This window comes from Amphiprion ocellaris, chromosome 1 (assembly GCF_022539595.1).
Source record: "Amphiprion ocellaris isolate individual 3 ecotype Okinawa chromosome 1, ASM2253959v1, whole genome shotgun sequence".
Taxonomy (NCBI): domain Eukaryota; kingdom Metazoa; phylum Chordata; class Actinopteri; family Pomacentridae; genus Amphiprion; species Amphiprion ocellaris.
Window position 1 is genome coordinate 7207867 of NC_072766.1, and position 21849 is coordinate 7229715.

The 21849-nt window shown below is 39.3% G+C and overlaps 1 protein-coding gene across 2 annotated transcripts in view; it reads right to left on the reverse strand.

Moving 5' to 3' along the window:
* The window catches only part of rasa3 (RAS p21 protein activator 3), a 50059-nt gene that overhangs the window by 19781 nt on the left and 8429 nt on the right, over positions 1-21849 (reverse strand). For both annotated transcript variants that reach the window (XM_055010520.1, XM_055010531.1), the window contains exons 2-5: positions 14771-14888; positions 12425-12528; positions 9595-9689; positions 4648-4724 (exon numbers count right to left, since the gene is read on the reverse strand). In XM_055010520.1, the coding sequence (XP_054866495.1) occupies positions 4648-4724; positions 9595-9689; positions 12425-12528; positions 14771-14888 (394 nt within the window). The remainder of the gene's footprint in view (positions 1-4647; positions 4725-9594; positions 9690-12424; positions 12529-14770; positions 14889-21849) is intronic.

The window sequence follows — 21849 nt, forward strand, 5'->3', positions numbered from 1 at the left end:
TCCACATAGTCACTACTCTGTAAAAAACCTGCTAGTGATCTGAACATCTCCTTCAAATTAGACAAATCAGCTCCGTGGTCAAAACTAGCTCTTCTGAATTAAGTCTCCTCGCCAAGGAAAAAACCCAGCATGACCATATAAAATCCGCCTGTTTCCTGCCTGTTTCAGGATTGATTTTACGATTTTGCAGGTTTTGAAAGATTTAAACGCTTACTCAGGAGAGCTTTTGGATCCTCATACCTCGAATAGAGCACTGAGGTCGACCAACCAGATGCTCTTGAATGTTTTGAGATCCAGGCACAAAAACAGAGCCGCCAGTTTACTATTTCATGTGAGAACTGTTCAGATTTCAGCAACTTTGAAATCACTGCTTAAGACTCACCTTTGTTGGTTGGTAAGAGAGCTTGACATCCTGACTTCTTCTCTTAATGTGTTGTATCATGAATACTCTTCATCTTATTACTTCAAGTCAGATTTGTATTTTTGTAATTGTGCCCTTCTAATTTAACTGTACAGCACAACTCCTGTTGTTTTAAATGTACTTTATAAACAAATCTGACTTTGATGTAAAGATTTACACATAGTCATAATGAATAGAAAAAAAATATTATCTATCTATCTATCTATCTATCTATCTATCTATCTATCTATCTATCTATCTATCTATCTATCTATCTATCTATCTATCTATCTATCTATCTATCTATCTATCTATCTATCTATCTATCTATCTATCTATCTATCTATCTATCTATCAAGCCCATGACATCATCCTGTAAGGGGATTAGCACCAAAACAGGACGTCCAGCGGGACGAATCACTTCCTGTGTGTCACGGTGATGCACCACTAGTCACACCACATGATGAATTACACAGCAAATCACCGCACTGCCCGCAACCCAACTGACACACACACACACACACACACACACACACACACACACAGGTCCCTAATAAGGAATAAGGAGTGGGCTGGGTTAAGCATCACTAATGCCACAGCACTTCCTGTCCAGTAAGCTTGTTTATATAACCCCTGCTTGGCCTACAATCCAGCCCCTCTCTCTCTCTCTCTCTCTCTCTCTGTCATCACTGCTGTGAGCTCTGACATGCCAGACAGTGGTGGTGAAGCAGACTTATTTGTTTTAGCCGCCTTTACTCATATTAGGTTAATGTGTTTCTCTCCTGCGCCCACGTTTCCTGTCAAAAACAATTTCACTCAAACAAAAGGGAAACGAATTACGTCATAGCTACCCCCCGTCCTCCTCCGACCTTCCCAGCAACAACAAAAAAAACTCCCCCACACATACAAAGTGGATGTAATTATGTGTTAAATGAGGACAGGGACTTAAGGACTTTGATGTTTTCAAATTCTGCTCACAGGTGTCGGGCATTACTACTGAATATTTGGGGGAAAAGTTGTGTTGGAAGCCTTTTGTGGCTACATCAAGTCTGGTTAGCAGGAGGAACATAAACTGGACTCATCTGACCGCAGAATCTTCTTCCACTTCCTGGCTGTCCAGTTGTTGTGTCCTTGGGCCCAACAACACAGGGCTAAGCTCTGTCTCTCACTGATCAGGGGCTTCTTGACAGCCTTGTAGGATCTTAAGCCATGATCTAAAAGTCGGCCACGTACAGTGCTGGTGGAACACTGGACACCAGTTTGGTTTGACCACTGCTGCTGAAGCTGCTATGATGTCATTCGGTGGTTTGCCCTGCACATGTCGATCAGGATGCAGTCATTTCTTGCTGAAAAAAACCCTTAGGCGTCCAGATCTTGGTTTGTCTTCCAAGCTGTTGGTCCGTCTGTATTTCTGCAGAGTGTATCCAACTGCTGAAGGACTGCATCTGCACTTGCTGGCTATCTGGTGGCAGCTGTACCCTTCCTGGCTGAGAATCTGTATCTTCAGGCATGTTTCCTACATTAGTTTCCTTGTTTTAGCCATTTTTGTCTGTGATGAACTTTCAAATGTGCTGGCTTTATACAGATACAAAGCACAGCAACAAAAATAGTGTCTTTTAATAAAAAGCATGACTATCATTAGTGGATCACTGGTACCAAAATGACCCAATATTCAAAATTTCTTATGTATTTTAATGGAACCAATCAATTTTAAGTTTTTAATGGGCTTTTTTAGGATTTGTTTAGTATTTTGGCTGTGACTGTAGTAAAAGAAATTGCACTTGAAGACCTAAGAGTGATTCTTGATGCAGTATTTCACAAATGCATGGGGTGTCCGAAAACTTTTTTCCACCACTGTACATCTTGCATGAGCTGCTTTATAATAAATAATACCTATCACTATCACATAAATGTAGAATAAAAGTATCTTCCATTCTGTACAGAAACAGCATCAAATGGAAATGCTCAGAGCACAAGCTCCTCACAACGTGACATTTATTTCTATTTTCAGATTTTTTACTGCAACACTGATGTGTTCAAGCAGAACTAAAACTGATGAGAAAGAAACTGGCTCCACCATTCACATCAGCTTAACGTTGACTAACCGACACTGTTTGTTTGATTTCTTTGTTGTGTGGAGCTGAATGGACGCGGTTCTGTCTCCGTCTCTCTCTCACACACGTGTCTTTCTAGAGAAATCTGACGAGATGACCTCCTGCTCTGTGCTCTAAGCTCCTTACCAACAATGTGCTCTGGGAACGAAGCCACGCTGGCTCATCATCAGACTTTACTGCTGCCTGTTACAGGAGCTGGGAAGCCAACAAGCAAACACACACATCCACAGAATAATCCACCCATGAACACATCATCGATCCCCATTCAGGTTCTCCCATCACACAAGAAAACAATCACATTTCACAGCAACAACAAACACACAGAAACAACATTATGGGTGCATTTAAGTGCTCATGACTTCCACGGTGTTTCGATGCGCACGCTAAAAACGATAGTGACTCTAAACAAAAGGCTCAAGTCGTCTCGCTGCCAGTCAAAAGCTGTTGCCAAGCAACAATCCGTGCACCGTGGAGGTGGGATAAAGCGTTCTGTACCGAAGCCACCAAGATACTTCACATATCAAGGTTAGCTCCTGGGTGCTGTCAGCGACAGCTTCATAGCAACACGTAAAGTCAGGGCCTCAGAGTCATTCTAAACTGATTAAATAATCTGAGCTTAGCAGAGCTTTTAAGAGAGGATCCTTTTTTGTTGTTTGTTTTGTGCACACGCATGAGGAAAGGTGAGAAAGTAACACACATTCCTGCTGTTTCCTTCTTGAAAGTAAAACCCGTCTAAAAGTTGGAACACAGTGTGTCTTAGTGAGAAACAAAACACCTCTCCTAATTAGCTTTTTCTTCACAGGGTGGAGTCTGTCTTTTTGTTTATTAATGACTACTTTCATAATTTTATACAAATTAGAATAAGTAACAGCAGCTGATAGGATGTTACAGTAAGTCTCGACTGGATTTTTTTAGCAGCCGGATCAGTATTATTGTTATAAAACTGTGAAACAGAGAGGTGAGGGAATTGTACTTTCTGCTCTTTCCATATACTCTTCTCTGTCTGTAACAACATGGTATGAAATTAACAAATTAAAGTCAAATATAATCATAGGGCATGGTGTTGTTATGTACAGATGCATGCGAAATAAAACCAAAAAAAAAACAATGTGTGTGTGCCTTGTCTGTGTGTTCAATAAGAGCTACAGAGTTGGTTCACTTGGGTGAATGTGGCCACCTGTTGGTGATGGTGTGGCTTATTTTTGATCAGCGGTGTTAGGTTTACTGAGCCGGGCCTCACCTTGGACTACTGCAGTTCATTTACTGATTCAGATATTTGCTTGTCTTTGCATTTAGAGACATTTTTTTGGCAGTCGTAAGCTACTTTAAAGGAGCACTCCCACATGTTTATTCATAAAGATCAGTTTACTCATAACTTGGCGTGGTTGTATGATGCTGCCTATGTGCTTTACATTGTGTGTAAAAACAAGTGAAATGTCCTTAGTTGTTTGGGTTTATTATTCAAATTTGAATCTTATGTTACAAACTGGGTGTTGGAGGTATAGGATAGTGTTCTAATCGTTTTTTAGGCTTCTTCATTGGATTTACAGATGCTTCTTTTCATTTTCTCAAGCTAATAGGTCTTTAAAAGTTGACTTATAATTCCAACTGTGCCAATACGCCAAACTTTCCTGCTCACTACTGACTTTTGCTTTAAGTTCCGAAAGACGTGGGCATCTGCAGGGCGGCTGGGTCGGACAATAGTTGAGTCACATTATAGGAAATGATGGTTGTTGCTCAGCCCATGGCAGGAGCTAAAAGTCAGCGTATCTTGATGTCGGCTGTGCTCGTTTTATTCATTTGTGTTTTAATCGGTCTCCCACAAGTGCTGCAAATTTATGAAAGAGATCCGAATGAGTGTTGTCAGAGCAAACGAGCAATACTGGAGCAAAACGCAGCCCCAGTTTGGGTGACAAAGGAATATTTTACCGCAGGATCGAAGCCTGTGAATATCCTCCGAGAAACGCCTGTGTGTGTGTGTGTGTGTGTGTGTGTGTGTGTGTGTGTGTGTGTGTGTGTGTGTGTGTGTGTGTGTGTGTGTGCGTGTGCGTGTGCGCGTGTGTGTGCGTGTGTGTGTGTGTGTGTGTGTGTGTGTGTGTGTGTGTGTGTGTGTGTGTGTGTGTGTAGTCCTACCGCGTGGCCAGTTTGTGGTTGATGACTCCGCTGTCGGTGATGACTTCACTGAGACGCAGCTCCAGGTGCACTTTTCCCTGCAGAAAACACAGACACTTTTTATGCACCCGTTGTTTTTCCCGTGACGCTACAAACTTACAAAATTCACACACTTCTCACTGGAAACCATTTTCTGCAGAACCTGACAAAACTGTGCAAGCAAATCCATTCTAAAAACCCATTTCAACTCATACAAACACGTCGTCCTTTGTGTAGTGCTGCAGATGTCACATTGAGAGAGTATTTTAGAAAAGCCCTGATCCACAGTCAGTAAATGTGACTCAAAACACACACAGGTACACACTAATTCCCCTTTGATGAATCTCTCCGTGCAAAACAAAAACACATAAACGCGAACAAGTGGCATTCCTGCAGCGCCGTGAAAATAGCTGCGAGCCTCGTCGTCATGCTGAAGTTATTTTGCCTCTGAAGTGATTGGATTAATGACATAATGACAGTGTAGTGGTGCAGCTGTCTAGAAAAGCTCCATTAATTAACAGCATCAGTATGCAAACTCACAGGCGTTGCTCTTTCTGGGCGATTCAAGCCGAGGGAACAAACACACGCACTTACACACACACATGTGCACACAGGCCAAACAATGTGTCCTCTATTGAAAAGAGAAGAGAGACACTCTATCTTCCTACTTCATTTGATCCATCTCCTTCGCTTTTTCTCTCCCTCCCTCTCTCCTCTCGTTCTCTCACACATCCTTCCTCTCCCCGGCTACTCAGATGAATGTGTCTCTGTTTCAGATCACTGCTCCAGGGCTACACACACCCATCTGTCTGCAGATGTTACTGTTCGTTGTGTCTCTCTCCCTGTGTGTGTCTGGAGCTGCGTGGGTGAGTGACACTGCTGAACAGTGAATAGTAGAAAATATTGCACATGTACTAAATAAGCGTGTTGGGCGAGCGCCAACAATGCACTCTGCACTTGATTGCAGAAAGATTTCAGGAATCATAAGTGACCCACAGGAATAAAAATAAATGGGATTTTTTTTGCAAATTAATAATCCACTGATCATTTAGCTTGTCTTTAAGGCATTTTCTGAAATTTGGGTTTGGTTATCAGGGGAGTTATATGGTAGATAAAATCATTGTAAGTCAGAAAAAGTGACTAATGTACTGTATCACCTCGGGACCAATGGTGATTTGTAATAATTGCAGAGGATGTCTGTGATCTTAATCCCATGCGACTGTGCCATGTCTGCAATTTGTAAAGAAAAAATTTCGCCGGAAATTTCACCAAACCTATGCGAATCTGCATCTCAGTGTCTGGGGGGTATTATAGTTGTTGTTTTTCATTGCGTGCCTTTTAATACCTCTTTCCCGGTTGAATTATGGAGGCTGCGGTGGAAATTATAGACAGTATTTTAGGTGCAAATGCAGTAGTAGGCCTATGCACAACAGGCCTATGGACCACTCACAAAAACGGCAAAATCAGATCAACAAGAAGAGGGAAATTCGGGAGGATATTGAGATGGATGACATGTGTAGCAGCATGCGGTAAGAAATATTTTTCTAGGCCTATCTTTCAACAGGCTAAATACAAATATGACGACCCGTTATCTCGACAATGCTGCACACTGTTCTCAAGTCGCATTGCTGCTTTGATATAATTACTGTTGCCATGACAACTACATACCACATTAAAAGTGATCATTTTAACCCAAACCACAAGCTTTCTATAAACCTATCAATGGCGGATGTTGCGACGTGCACAGTTTTGACATCATATCCGGGATATGATGTAGTGTCAGTAAATTTGAGTAAAATACAAACTTCGCTTATGCCAAGTGAATGCACTACAATAAACAAAGACGTGGGAGTAATTCACAAATTACCAGAGATTCACAGTTAATATTAATCCCGTGCGAAGAGGGCTTAAATTTGCTATTAAATGCTCTATATCAGGGGTGTCAAACATGCGGCCCGTGGGCCAAAACCGGCATCCAGAGGGTTGACTTTGCAAAATGTCAAAATTATAGAGAAGACATTAACTGAAAATTGCAAATTTGTAAAACTATAAATAAATATAAAATAATGTGTAGACCATGATAAGTTGTTTTCATCATAAAGTAAAATACTAGATTGTTCATTGTTCTTTTATTTTGTGCATCATTATTGTAATATTTTGTCCTTTGTTGTTTTTTTGTCTGACTTTTGTCGTTTGTCTCATGTTTTTGTCATTTTGTTTCTTATTTTTGCTGGTTTGTAGTTCCTTTTTGTCTCACTTGTGTTTTTTGTCTTATTTTTGTCATTCTGTGTTTTGCTTTATTCGATGTTTTGCATAGTTTTTGCCTTTTTGTGTTTTTTTTGTCTCGCTTTTGTCATTTATGGTCTTGTTTGTATCATTTGTCTAATTTTTTGACTTATTTTTGTCGTTTGTCCATTTGGTTGTCACTTTGTAACTTTTTTGACTAAGTTTGTCTCTTTTTTCTTTTGCTTTGTGTCGTTTGTCTCATTTTTTGCTGTTTTGTGTCTTGTTTTTGTCATTTTGCATCTTATTTTTGTAATATTTAGTCCTGTTTTTGTTGGTTTGTTTTGTCTAACTTTTGTTGTTTTGATCAGAAAGTAAAATACTCTATCATTCAGTTCCAGATCCCTGTGACTAAATGTTGTGTTCCTTTGTAGACACTCTGTGATCTGTAAGTTGTAATGTGTCAATGATAAACTGAGGCTGAATGTTGCTGAAATTGAACTTATTTTTCTTAAGAAAATTCAGGTTGTTCATGATGTTTTGTAAAAAGATAGTTCCTTCAATGTGAACATTTTCAGAATGTACTGTTTTGCACCAAAACAAAGGAAAAATTTGGAGTTGTGGTTATTTATAGGTGATTATGCTCTGATTTTACCAGTCTGGCCCACTTGAGATCAGATTGGGTTGAATTTGGAACCTGAACTAAAATGAATCTAACACCCCTGCTCTATATATTGTGTAGACTCTCCTCCACTTTTTACACAAACTTTCAGTCTGACGTCTTTCTCTTTTATCAACACACCCTGCTGGGCAAGGGAATTCATTTTCCAGCATCTGAGCAGATTCTGGACTAATGTTTTAATGTGCATTTGATTTGCATCACTGCTAACAAATCTGCTGTAAACACAGTTGTCGTCTCAAACATGAAAACATGTAATTAAAAAATGAACATTTCACTCTTTAATATTTTACACCAAAACAATGACTCGGATTTTTTTCAGTTTTTATCTCCGTCAGACAAGAACCATGAGATGTGCTGTTATTATTTTCAACAGCACTTCACCATCTATCATGGCCAGCTGTCCTTCATTCATTCACTCATGACAAATGGAAAACACTGGCCGTGTGCTCACTCTTTCACCAGCTGATGACAAGCTGGGCTGTAATGGAGGTGAATTAATGTTTTTTTTACAGCAGACACTGAGAGCCGGGTGACTTTGACCCTGCAGGCTCCAATGTTTCAGGTACATACACGCTGTGTTTGTTTGGGTTCTGCCCAGATTCATGCAGACACATAAGATGCATGCAAACACACTATCACACATATACATCTGCGCATATGTTTATGCAAGGTAGGTGTGAGTTAAAGGTGGAGAAATGTTTTGATATGATCGAATTTACAAAACCTGCATTTCAGTATCAGTACTAAACTTTTTGGTACCTTACTTTGGTGATTATTTTTCAGTTGTGCTTTAACAAATGGTGCCAAACATCTCATAATATTTACAATAAAATGAACGGAACCACTTGCTGTCACACGTTTTCCAATATGGAAACAGCCCAAATGCCACATTTATAATACCATAATTTTAAAAAAAATGGTCAGCATTTTCAGCGTTTCCACAGATATTACCAATACTAGATGTCTCCTGTCTGTTTTCGTTTATACACAGATTGCAGTTCAAACGAGTAGTCTCTGAATTCATTAATTGCTCTATTGATAGCCACTAAATGTTTATCAGTTGTGCAAATGAGTGCACATTTTTTGTATTTTTTTTACAGAAATCTTTTTAGTGCAAACATTTATTTTAACTAGACGTAGAATAAAGTGATTTTGCACATGATTTATTCAAGGATTGACAAAAATCCATTGTTTTTGTGGTTTCAGGCTCTATTAAATTATGCCATTTTGGTGATTTTAATAAAAAAGATGACAAGCCTTTAAAATCTGCTGCCAATTTTTAGGATTGAGAGGGTTAAGTAACTGTTTTGTAGGAGTAACTGAACTGTATGAACAAGTATAGCACGGTCAGAAGCTCAGCATACTGACTCAGTAATGTCAGTTACACAACAACACTATGTAAAGATTAGCATTAGCAACAATTTGCCACAAAGTTTTTACTACTGGTTGTGGCTTTTTACTGTTACTCCTCACATAGAAACTGATAAAAGGCTGTTTGCTAATAAAAACTGTACACTTAGTATGATAAATGTTTCAGTTATAGAGTGTACTCTGATGCTCTGTGGTTCTCTTCTTTGCTGTCCATCTTCGGTACTGTCAAAACCCTTAAAAATTTCACATTAAAAGTTTATATGTGAGACTTTTATTGTGAAAATTCTGAATTAATCATAACACTACATAAGGACCATCATGGCTATATTGTTGCACTGGTGGATTCAGTTCTGTGAAATTTTAAAATAAAAGCAATTCTAATATGAACCTCTTCCAAAGTGAAGTAACTACTGATAATTTACTGTTTAGTCTTGCTTTTGATTTAACCCAACAACAACAGCTGCACACAGAGTTTCAAAGTGAAGATGATGATGCCAGCTTTTGGTTTCAATTGCACACATTTTGGGTCGATATCAAAATCTATCAGGCTCTCTGTGAGACAAAACAACTGCACATTCTACAAGAAGGAGAAAAGATGATGAGCGAGTGCTTTGTGTTTAAGAAGAGTGATTGTGTGTTCTCTCTGTACTGACCTGCACCTCTGAGTCAGCGCTGACGGGTTGCAGCTGGAACCAGGTGTCTTTCCCGTGATATTTCTGCAGGTCTTCTTTCTTCACCGCGACCTTGCCTGCACGTTTACAACAAAAAGACAATAGAGCTCAAAACACAACTCGCTTTACAACATGTTCAGATGCGAGTTACAGTGAGATCTTGACAGACACCCACACACGCATGGCTGCTCATGTACTGTAAATCGACAAACTCTTCTTTTTTTTTAGGCATCTGGTGCAGAAATACTGACAAAGTGCACTTCGGTGGCCTGTCAATGACCCCTGTCATTTCCACCCTGAAACTAACAACTGTGTTTTTTCTTGTAACGCCCACAAATCTTCACACAAACAGGTGAAACTGAGATGCAAAGATTTTTCAGTTTGTGGTTAGTGATCAAAAACACACACACACATCCAAAACCACCAGACACACCCAGGACACTGATGAAAACATCCGGCCACACAAACAGACACACGCCTTTTGACGTGTATTTTATTGAAAATATTATTCAGTGATACAGCTACCACACTCATTGTAGAAACAATTAATTGGGTCAATATATAATTGTGGGACTTTTGTAACATAGCTGACATTTTTGCTGTTTTCAGGCATAAAATCAACATGGCCACCTATAACCAAACACCACATGGCATTTTTAGAGAAAGATTTTTCTAAAATATTATATATACAACTGAGTAAAATTGAAATTGAAAGTTATTCATAAAGATATTGTAGTAAACCTGTTGACATGCCATAAATCCACACTTGACTCACACATTACTTTATATTAAATAACTCAGAAAGCCTTGGAGTCTGGCCAGTCTTTTCTTCAGGAGGAAATGACATCATGTGGAGCAGGTCATGTGATCTGGAATTAACACACTTCCTTGAGAGGTGTTTTTGTAATGGGTAACTTAGTTGAAAGTGACTTCTCAGACACAGAAATCCATAAAAAAAAATTGATATACTGCCAAAAAAGAAATGTCTGTCATGATTATCTCAACTTAATAAAAATATGGATTTTTTACAGACATGATTATAATAAACATAAAAAACTTTTTTCTTTTTTTTTAACTTTTAATAAAAACGTATGCAAGATACATCCTATGGATTTCAAAAGTCCCTCAATCATATATTGACCCAATTATTTCTTTCCCATTTTTACCAAACCACTGACAAAACAGGACCACACACTGAAAGATACAAGTGATTACTCTTCACTACATAATAACAGAAAAATCAATTAAAAGTTCAGTTAAAAGAGTAAAAAAATCATCTTAATTGTGAATTCTTGTCACCCACTGACCAAAGCTTTACATCTGCATTTAAAGCTTTGAATAATTAGCCTTAATTTAAGGCAGATAAGCAAAAAAATTAGCAATGTATCTATAATTTTTATGCTTATTAATGTAGAAAATGCATCAAATTCTTTAGCTAAGGAGAAGCTGAAGGTAAAATCAGAACATACATTTTTAAATAATAAGCAATGGAAAAGCCACTGTATTTCTCTTTCTGTTAGTAAGAACAAATGAATCCTCTTTCAAACCAAAACAAAAAAAGAAACCAAAATCTTGCAATGCTTGGGCAAAGATGAAGCTTATAGGTGTGATTTGCAGGAGAAAAAGTATTGCTTTTACATAAACCACGCTCAGTTTGCCTTTTCTAAAATGCAATTTATGGAAATGAGTGCACAAAGGGACATTCAAAGTGCACAAAATTCCCTTAATGGATGCTCTGGTCCAAAACAACATGCAATAAATGCATTCAAACCGTACAGAAGATTATGTACAGCAATAAATTTAAAAATAAATTAGAATTTAAAAAAAACATAAAGAAAAAAAATCTACAAAATAAATTAGATTAAAAATAAATAATAAATAAATAAAATAAATAATAAATAAATAAATAAATAAAAATAGAAAAAAAAACATAAAATAAATGAAATAAAATTTGAAAAAAAAATTTTGAAAAACAGCAAGTATATGTCCAAACAGGAGCAGCAGCTACTGTAGATATCAAGTGTAAAGTTACTGTTTTTTAATGAGACACAAGTAAGTAGTCGTCCAATTTTACTGCCCTGATATCATCTAAATCCAGAACTGTGAAGATCCTGAGCGACTATCTGAGTGACGGCTCGGCTGATCATCCAGAGGCGAACCGGCTGCTGGCTGGAGCTTTTATTTTTAGTCTCATTCTACAAAGGAAGAGCGCTGATTAAGCATGTTGCCGTGGAGACAGAGACCAGTAGCCAATCGGAGTTTGTCAGAATGTAAACATCTAAGATCCGTCAAGAGTGACAGCAAATCAAAACATAGGAAGGGAAAGCGTGGCATGGAGTTTGTGTGTCATTAAGCCAGCGGTCACTCTGATGCTCAGTTTTGATTGACTGAATGATAGAATCGTAGCTGACGCTTGGACAGCTGTGACCACAGATCATAGAAATGTCATAAATATTTACATATATTATGCAGATTCATTTTAAAGCCGCAAATAAGACATTGTTGTTTGTTTTTTTCAAATAATGAGCACAAGGTGACAAAAATCTATTCTTCGACTCATTTGAGACGCTGTGGTTCCAGCATATTACGCAAAAAATAAAATGGAAATGGTTGTTTTATAGCACAGCAGGGAGGCATTTGCTGTTCGGTACAAGTAAAAAGTACCTGACTTGTTACTTCAGCTGCTGTAAAAACACAATGAAGCGTGTGGAGGCTCGTTTTTCCTTTTTCAACACTATCCACGATTCACTTTCCGAGCTGGCTTTGGGGCGAAAAGGCGAGTTTTCAACAAATGTAGCGGCTGTTTGCTCACCGATGCTGGAGCCCCTCCTGAAGACCTCCCGGTCAAAGACGTAGAAGGAAAGATGTCTGAAGCTACGTGGGATCTCGCAGTAGAAGTCCTCCCCGTAAAACGGACTGCAGGACAGAGAAGGAAGGGATTAGACTCTCGTTTGCTGTTTCACAACAAACACAAATGTAGCTGAACGCATCAAGTTGTTGAAAGGTGACAAAAGGGCACATTAAGAGAAAAAAAACTGCACGGTAAAGTCAGGAAAATTCCTCGTAGAAATGAAAGTCAGCAGTACACAGCAAATAAAATCACTAATTTATGGGAAGTCCAAAGACCCACGTTATCGTGAGAAAATCTGTCATTTTTACAAGAAATTATGAGTCATAATTACAGATACAGAAGTTGAATTTACAAGATAAAGTGTCCAAGTTCTTCCTTCTTTGGTGCGTTTTTGTACAACTTCGCCTTTGAAGCCTGTTGTGAAACACACTGTTGAGGTTTTACTGCATCGTCTGCAGCCCTTAATGAGCTCTGCCATTAAACGGTAATGAAACCAACAGGCGGAGACGTCATCTGTTGGTAAGCCATTTTTAAAACAGTGCTTGCATTTATGTCCAAATTCCTTCCTCCTTTCTGTAATTTGATGTGACGTGTCATTGTCAAAGAATTCTATGAAACATTAAATACAGGCTGTCATGTCTTTAAATGTCAGTAAAGGAATTTCCCATCAGGTTACAGGGAAATAATGCACGCAAACCACTGACTGATGGATTGATTTGTTAATCTGTAAACTATTCCTGGGCTTGCTGAATGTACTTTCACCTTCGTGTAATATCACAACCACAATTATTTTCGTTTTCGTGGTTGAAGATGATGGATTTTGTCAATTAATCACTTCTGAGATGGAAAACAAAGCCTGCAGGTATTTACATTTTGCAGTGAATCATGTGAAACTCGACTACTAACAGCTTGTTTGCCTCCAACAAAAGGCCCGTTTGTGACCAGAGGCTGGATGGAACATCAACGTCCACATTCTGCTTTACCTAAATGACGACCGTGGTAATCAGAGGAATGAGAATCTCGTGAGCTGAGCCTTCAGGGCTGCTGCTACTAATTACTGACTTCCTTTGTTATTCAGCAGACATAAGACAGATAGAGATGGATGGATGGATATGCAGAGGCAGATAAATACTCACGCAAAACAACCTTAAATACATGTGTTTCCAATTTTGTGCATTCAACCATACATCCATAATCTTTAAGTAATGCTCTGATCAAATATTTAGGATTTGCAGAGCACCTGACTGAAAAAAAAAAAAAAAGATTGTTGATCCATTTTCTCTTAAGTTTGGCATGAAGCATGTTGGTATTTCCACTGTTCATACCAACTTTGTAGTAATGCACCTTCATACAAAAGTCTCCAGCTAAAATATTCACCACTAACCATCAATTTAGGCAGGAATCATACCATCAGGTTAAAAGCAGGCAAGCAGAGTAAAGTCTACTGCCCTGTACTGTTTTCCCTTCCCATTTCTTTCTGCATTTTTAACACGCCCCTGGTGCTCCTGACAGCCAGACTCAAACTCTTTCAGCTTCCACCTGGTTAATTCAATTTTAAACCATTGCAAAAATGTGCTTTTACTCCATATCAGCCTTGAGTTTTGACCTGTGAAAAGGCAGTTACGATTTAGTTTTCAGAATCAGAAAAAAACTTTATTTATCCCCAAGGGGCAATTAGGTAGGCAAAGAGTGGCGCATTAAAAAAAGAGTAAGACAAAAAAGAAATTCAAAAAGGTGGGTGGGTGAAAGCAGCAGATTGTGTGCAGTGGCAGACCTGCTGCTACTAACTGTATAAGTGGTTGCTGCAGAGGTAGTAAAGGCAGCAGTGACCACACAAGTATCAGAGATGTCAAACAGAAGATTATGTACAGCAATAAATTTAAAAATAAATTAGAATTACAAAAATAATAATAATTATAAAGAAAAAATAAAATGAATAAAAAAGAGAAAATAAATTAGAATTAAAAATAAATAATAAATAAATCATAAATAAATAAAATAAATAATCAATAAATAAATAAAAATATTTTAAAAATAAATAAATGAAATAAAATGAAAAATAAAATAATTTTAAAAAACAGTAAGTATATGTCTGACAGTGACATTGTAATTTTGCACATGAAGAGTGTAGTTATTACACATGAATAATATTGCACAAAGCTTAAAGTTATTGCAACCCCTTAGAGTTCAGGAGGAGAACAGCACTGGGGATAAAGGCCATTCTCCTTCTCTGGGTCTTAAAGGCCGGACAGTGGCCTTTCAATGATTGGATCTTGAAAGGGGTGACAAAGGTGCCCCTGAACGTACCACAGCGACTTCTCCACTATCTTGGTTCTGAACACCTCTTCTTGGTCCAGGTTGACGGTGCAGTAACAGTCCCTCATCTTGTTCGGCCCCGGGTATGGAGGGATGTTTTTTGCTTCTCCTGCACAAAGAAAAAGAAGGAGGAGAAAAAAAACAGGAAGGAGAGAGTGAGCAGTTATTATTTAGGAATGCTGCTGCAGCAAAAGCAATGTGTTTATTCAGGCTATGAATGATTCAGGAACACAGATAGCACACAAAGTCTTAAAAAAATAGCATTTCTGTAAGTGGTTCCAGCTTTGAGTGAGGTGGGCGGGGGTCTCGGCTGAGTTGGCAATCTGCATCACTCTTTAAAGCCACACTTTCATTGTCATTACATCACCAAATCCAACAGCACGTATAATGAGATTAAGTCGGCCGGGGTGACTGCTTTTAACACCGGACACAAACAACAGCATGACGAGTGAAAACAGTGGGGTTTTTTGTGAGTGCGCTGTGTTTTGTCACATCTGTGAATAAAAGAATCTGCGTGGGACATTTCCTGAATTCTGCTGAAGCTCAATCTGTTCATCAAACACATGTGACAGACAGCACTCCCTTTCACAAGAATGTGGTCCAACCACCCACCGAGACGCACACACAAACACGCACAAACCACAAAGGTGGCGCGTCAGTCCCGCAGGACCAATATATTCCCCTTTATGAAGCCGTGCATCCACGCTAGTCCGGACTCCGTTCCTTATTCTGTTTCCCGTCGCCTCTGGGGACTCACAGCGCTGTGTAGTCTACAGTTACACGTGTTAACCAACACTGTCAGCGTTCGCTCCAATAACGCTCCATTATCTGCGTGGGAATCTGACGCGGCTAAGCATATTTTTGCACTGTTATTTCTGGCTTTAAAGAGTGACTCCTGCTGCGAAAGCATGAATCGATGGGCAGGTGCTGCTGTTTGCAAAATGGCATTTTATCTTTAACACGCTGGTTCCTCAAAATCTTGTCTTTTATCTTATCTTATTTAATAGTTTCAGATGTCTGATGAGGTAAAGTGCCCAGAATTACACCAGAAAAACAACAAAAATATGAAGAAAAAATCACAAAACAAAATGTATGTGCATTTTGCATTTCCAATTCTTTAATCGTCTTGCGTTTACTTGAATTCATGACAGAATTCCCACTTTAAGAGCCACTGCTCGAGTTAACTAGCATAAAAAAAAAAATCGGTGCAAATTTAAACCTCAAAGAGAAATGTTTCTATTGTTGCACCAGGAAACAGTTCCGATGTCCTGTGTGGCACAAATCTTTGCTATTATAAAGACCGCTGTGTTTCCGACCCTGCAGCTGACCCCAACGGGGGGAAGGGGAGAGAGTTGACATTTGACACTGAACAACCGGCTGTGAAACTGCAAAACAGACAGCTTCCTACAGATTACGGAAGTCATCGTTGCTATCGGTATATCTGTGCCCTAATGCAGCAGTCCCAATGGACATTTCAGCCAATTTGCACTGTCAACACCAATAAACACTTTTTTTCTGCCACCTCATATGAAATCAACGAATGAGAAACATTCCCCATTCCATACCCAAGAACTGCATCTTATCACAGAACCAGTTTCCTATCCGAGAAGCTGGTGTTGCAACAGTGAAAGTGCATCATGTGCCGTCGCTGGGAAGAGGTGAGTAATTACATTAGTCATGTAGCACAACATGCAATTAAACTGCTTGGACAAAAACCTGTGATTTATTTACACACTGGTGGGCTTTCTCTGGAGCCTCAAGACCAAACGGTTAAGTAAGTAAAGTGTATAAAGGATACATCTGGTGATATCTGCCATATGGGAAGCAACAAAAACAACAACAAACTGAACTAACAATGAGTTCATCCTCCTGCCAGCTGCTTTCTCTTTCAAGTGTATTCCTTCCCTCCTTAATCCAACACTAGACAGCAACAATTCAGAGGTCCAACAAGTAGTTCTGATTGTTGGTTTTTATTTTATTTTTTTAATTTGCTGTTATTGCCCCTTATGTTGTAGAGACAGGGACGAGAGACCAGAATATAGCAGTGTGTAATATGCACTTTAACCACTCAGCTACCGGGTCACCCCTGATTTTGGTCTTTTTGCTTTCTGAACCTCAAAACCTGCCTATGAGCTTGAATGATAAAAGAAATTATTTTATTTATCCGAGCCAGAAACTTTAAAAAAAGAGAATAGAACTTAAGATTTTTAACTTTCTGTGAGATAATCAAGTGTAATGTGGGGTTCCATGAGGAAAAATAACCAAATCTAAGCCTAAAAAGCAATTTATTTATTTTTTTTTTTTTTTGATTTTGAACTACACATCTCTTTCTAAAGCTTTGCCAAAAATATACTCACTGCACTAACAAGATTCTGTACAAAAAAACCAAAAAAATCTGTGTTACTTGACACAGCTGTGAAGCCATTAGTGACTCACCTGTAACTAATAATCACGAGACAAAACTTTGAGAATTTTTGGGCAGAACTCGGCTGAACTGCAGGCCGTGTATATGAATATTAGTAGTATACAGAGCCACCATTTTTTGTGACAGGAGCAAAAAAAACCATCCATGAATAGTTTGAAGTTCAGAAGGTTAATGTGATTTATTGCCTTTAAACTTCTTCACAGTGTGCTGTTGTTACTAGAAAGTCTTTGCAAAATCCATAATTTGCTAACAAGAAACTCTCTGCCATCGCTACCTTTGATGCCACACACAGAACGAGTGTAAAACACTTGCTCGGACTAACCGAGGTGATGAAGTGCCCTCTGTGGGATTTGTCATCCAACACAGTGTTATGACTGCTTCTCTGGAGGCTGACTCATGCACCGCGTGAATCATTACACAACAATTCGCAACAACAACACTCATTCACAAATTAAGAGGACACCTGAGCTGCACAGCGCTCCACTCCGCCGCTCCGACTTGTTGTTGCACATTGGATCTGTCTGTGTTTACGTGGGAGATGACGCAACTCTCTCTTATCTCTGTCTTTATCCCTTCACTTCCCACTGTTATTAGATCTCCCTCCCATCTTCTCGTCGCCTCCCTCTCTTATTTACTCTCCTATATTTATTTTATCGCCGTCCCATAATCCCCCTCATTCACCCTGTGCTCCCAGAATTCCCTCCAATCTCTGTTTTCCTCGCTCTCTCATTCATGACCTGTGAGTCCCCCGAGTGGAATCACACCATCCAGGTCATCCTAACCAAAGCATCATGGGATTACCACAGCTTTCTCAGCTTGTGTGTGTTTAATGACTCAACTTACAACTTGAAAACAAAGCCAGAGCTACTGGAGAGCAGAAAGCGTCTTTTTTTTTTTTTTTTTTTTAAAAGGGGGATAAAACCACATGGTTTAAATAATGTTCACATTTTAAGATATCTGCATATATACCTACATACTCCTAACACTATTTAAGTGGTTTAATGCATGTTTTACTCCAAATAGTGTAGGTTTTAAATTACTGCTAGCCTTTTTAGATTGATGGATGCATTTTTCCAGCAGTCTGAAGTTTCAACTCATGTAAGTGCAGCATGAAAATAAACCTGCAGAGACCTGAAACGTGCTTAAGATGCACAATCCATCACAGCGAACATCTAGTCAGCTTCCATTTCCTATTGTTTTTAGCTGATGTGCACTTACGTGCAGGCGTGAAGCTTTAGCACAATCACAAACCAACTGATTTACCAAAAGAACTGACGAATGAAATGCGCAGTTAAAGTAATTATGTAGTTTGTCCACTAGTGTCATCTGTCTCATCAGCTTGAAACAAAAAAACAAGAACACATTTTTTTGCTGAATGTGCCTTTCTGTATTGTTTTTTTGTGCGTTCTTGTAGTAAGTATAGTAAGTTAATCCACAGCCTTTAATCACTGTGGGTTTGGAACAAAGCTTAGGTGCTGTATATGGGCCAGATCTGGAATGAAGATGGGGTTGTAAATGCTCGCAGAGTTTAAGAGTCAGGCTAATTCCTGGGTAGTTTTTCTGTGGTGCAGACGAGGAAGAATCTGGGTTGACAATGAAATCACAATGTGAGGAATAACCTCCTTAAACAGCATTCATTTTTGACAGTTTGGGCAATATTTGTGCAAAATTTTTGTCACTGAACTAGGAAATGCTCTTGTAAGATGTATTTTTACATTGAATTGTTTTACACAAAGTTACTTTTGTAATGTTGAGTATAATTTTTTTTGAGCTCCCATTTTTTCCCCTATGGTCTCATCTGTAAAATGTCCAAATCAGTGCATATATTTATACTTTACACTTAATTTAGCAAAGTCAAGACAATAAAGCATACACCAGCAAGCAAAATTTGTCTGAAACTTGTCCGTGTCACCTGAAAATTGGGTTTCAAAATAGCAAAAGGCACAATAGCCATGTAGCTGTTGTGCAGCAGCACTAGGCAAGTTACTGGGGAACTTCAACTTATTACAAGTTACTCAGTGAAAAAGTAATTGCACTGCTTTCCTAATAAGTAAAAGTAGCACAGCTCCGTCAAAAATACCTTCAAACGACTCCAAATCCTCCACAGTCGGAATATTATGTAAAACCAGACATTGTGATTTATCAAGCTCACCAAATTTGGAGGGAAAGTAGGCACACAGCTGCACGGATCACACATTCTCCAACTGTGTAAGATGATACCTGAATGTACCGGCGGCTAATGTTTGGGAGCCAGAAACTGAAACGACAACAAGCCGCGTTTCCTCCACTTTTACTTCCTGTCGCAAACAAACCCTATATCTATCTGTCTGCTGAATAGATCGGCAAGGAAGCATTACTGAGATTAATAACTGTAATGTAATTCTGAGTTACTGGCCCGCAGTGTGTTTGGGCACATGAATGTATCACGAGAAGCAAAAATGAAGACAAGGTTCACACTGATGAAAATATCTGTCTTTTTGTTCCTTTTTACACTAAACGAAGTCAGTCTGTCAGTCTTATATGATTAGAAAACGATCATCGATAACGTAATCACCACAGTTACAGATATATCTTGCGGTTTCCCGTCTAGAGGAGAAGGAAGCGGCGGACAGACTTTATATTTCTGGATGAGCTGATAAGCAGCAGCAGCCACTGGAGCGTTTTTCACTCAGGAGGAAGTTTGAGGGTGGAGTAGACAAGTTTCAATGCTCCACATGTGTGTTTGTCTTTTTTTGTTCTCTTTCTTAAATGTCATTTAATAGTCCAATTAGCACAGCAGTGAGCATGTCAACCAAACTGCCTGAACAACAAATCAAACACACCCTCTCCCCTACCCTCAGCACAAAGGAAAAAATACAAGTGTGTGTTTACGTTTGATGGAGAGCGAGTCTGTTACAAAGGAAAAGATAAGCCTCTCCAGTAACCTGCTGCACAACACGTTAGATTAAAGACTTTATTATAAAACCGGAGTCTGTAATCCGCTGTCTCAGCCTGCCTATCATATTCTTTCTTTTATCCTTTCTCTCTTCTTTGCTCTAAAGCCTGCTTTTTTTCTGCGTTTCATCTGCGTATCCACTTTCTTTTACAAAATAAACTTCAACCTGATTTCACTTTCCTGTATTTCTTGTCACTTCCTTTTTTTTGGTCATCTCTCCTCATTTTACCTTCTCTTGAGGGGTGTGTGTTTTCTCGTCAAGATTCACAATAAAACAAAAAACAACAGCAGCGGCAGCTTCTTTTTTTTCTGTTTCATCAAGCATCTCTGCCGCCCCTTGGAGAATCTCTTGCCCTAGTATCTGAGCGAAAAACAAGCAGACAAGATGCACACTCGGCACGTGCACGCAAAACACGGGGGCGTCGAGGGGAAGAAGTGCAGGGAAAAGACGACGACAGGAACACCCTGAAGAAGAGGAGCAAGAATGGGAGGGAAAAGGAGGCGAAGAAATGAGGAAACGCAGGCGATTGAAGCAGAGCGACGGACTCTGTGAATGTGTAGCTTTGTTCCTCTTCCCCCCCTCGTGTTGACTAGTCGGTCCACGCTGGTGTGTACAGCGCCGCTCGACTCGTTATTCTAATCTTCCCTGACATGAACACATTCGAGGATATGCAGGCTTGAATGCTTTCAGCAGCCGTGTGCTCAACTAGCAGGCCTGGGAAACTACTGGGCTTTAAGAAAAAGGAAAGAGAGAGAGAGAGGAGAGTGTGGGGGGGTGTTACTGAGAAAAAATACAAGCAGTGTACTCAATCAAGGGTGAGAGAGGAGGGAAGACTGCAGAGAGAGAGAAGTCAGCCAGATAGAAAAACTGGAGAGCGGTTAGCTTTGGAGAAAGCTACAACAGGAAATGAGATGAGGAGAAAGGAATTTCAACTGGATCCAAGACGGAGTTTAAAAGCAGCGAACAACCCAGTTACCCCTGAGAGTGTGTGAGAACGAAGAGAGAGACACTGTGAGAATGGAAAGAGGGAGCGAAACCCATTTATATTATCCCACCACTAATGCTCGGCTCCTTTGATGTTTTTTTTAGGTAGAGAGTCAAAACGAGAACAGAAACTAAAACTGGGAGGCATTACTGTCTTTCTGAAAATGACTAAACACAAAACATTAGGCCCACTCACACTCACACACACTCACACTCACACTCACACGCATAAGCGTTTCTTGGAGGATATTCACAGGCTTTGATCCTGTGGTAAAATATTCTTTTGTCACCCAAACTAGGGCTGCATTTTGATCCAATATTACCTCACTTCTGATTACTTGTTTGCTCATTCGGATCCCTTTCATAAATCTGCGACAATTAAAACACAAATGAATAAAATGAGCACAGCCGACAACAAGATACGCTGATGTTTAGTTCCTGCCATGGGCCAAACTACAACCGTCATTTCCTATAATGTGACTCAACTATTGTCCAACCCAGCCGACCTGCAGATGCCCACGTCTTTCAAACTTCAACCAAAAATCAGTTGCGGGCAGGAAAGTTTGGCGTATTGGCAAAGTTGGAATTACAGGTCAACTTTTAAAGACCTATCATCTCGAGAAAATGAAAAGAAGCATCTGTAAATCCAATGAAGAAGCCTGAAATATGATTAGAACACTATCCTATACCTCCAACACCCAGCTTGTAACATAAGAGTGCCGTTA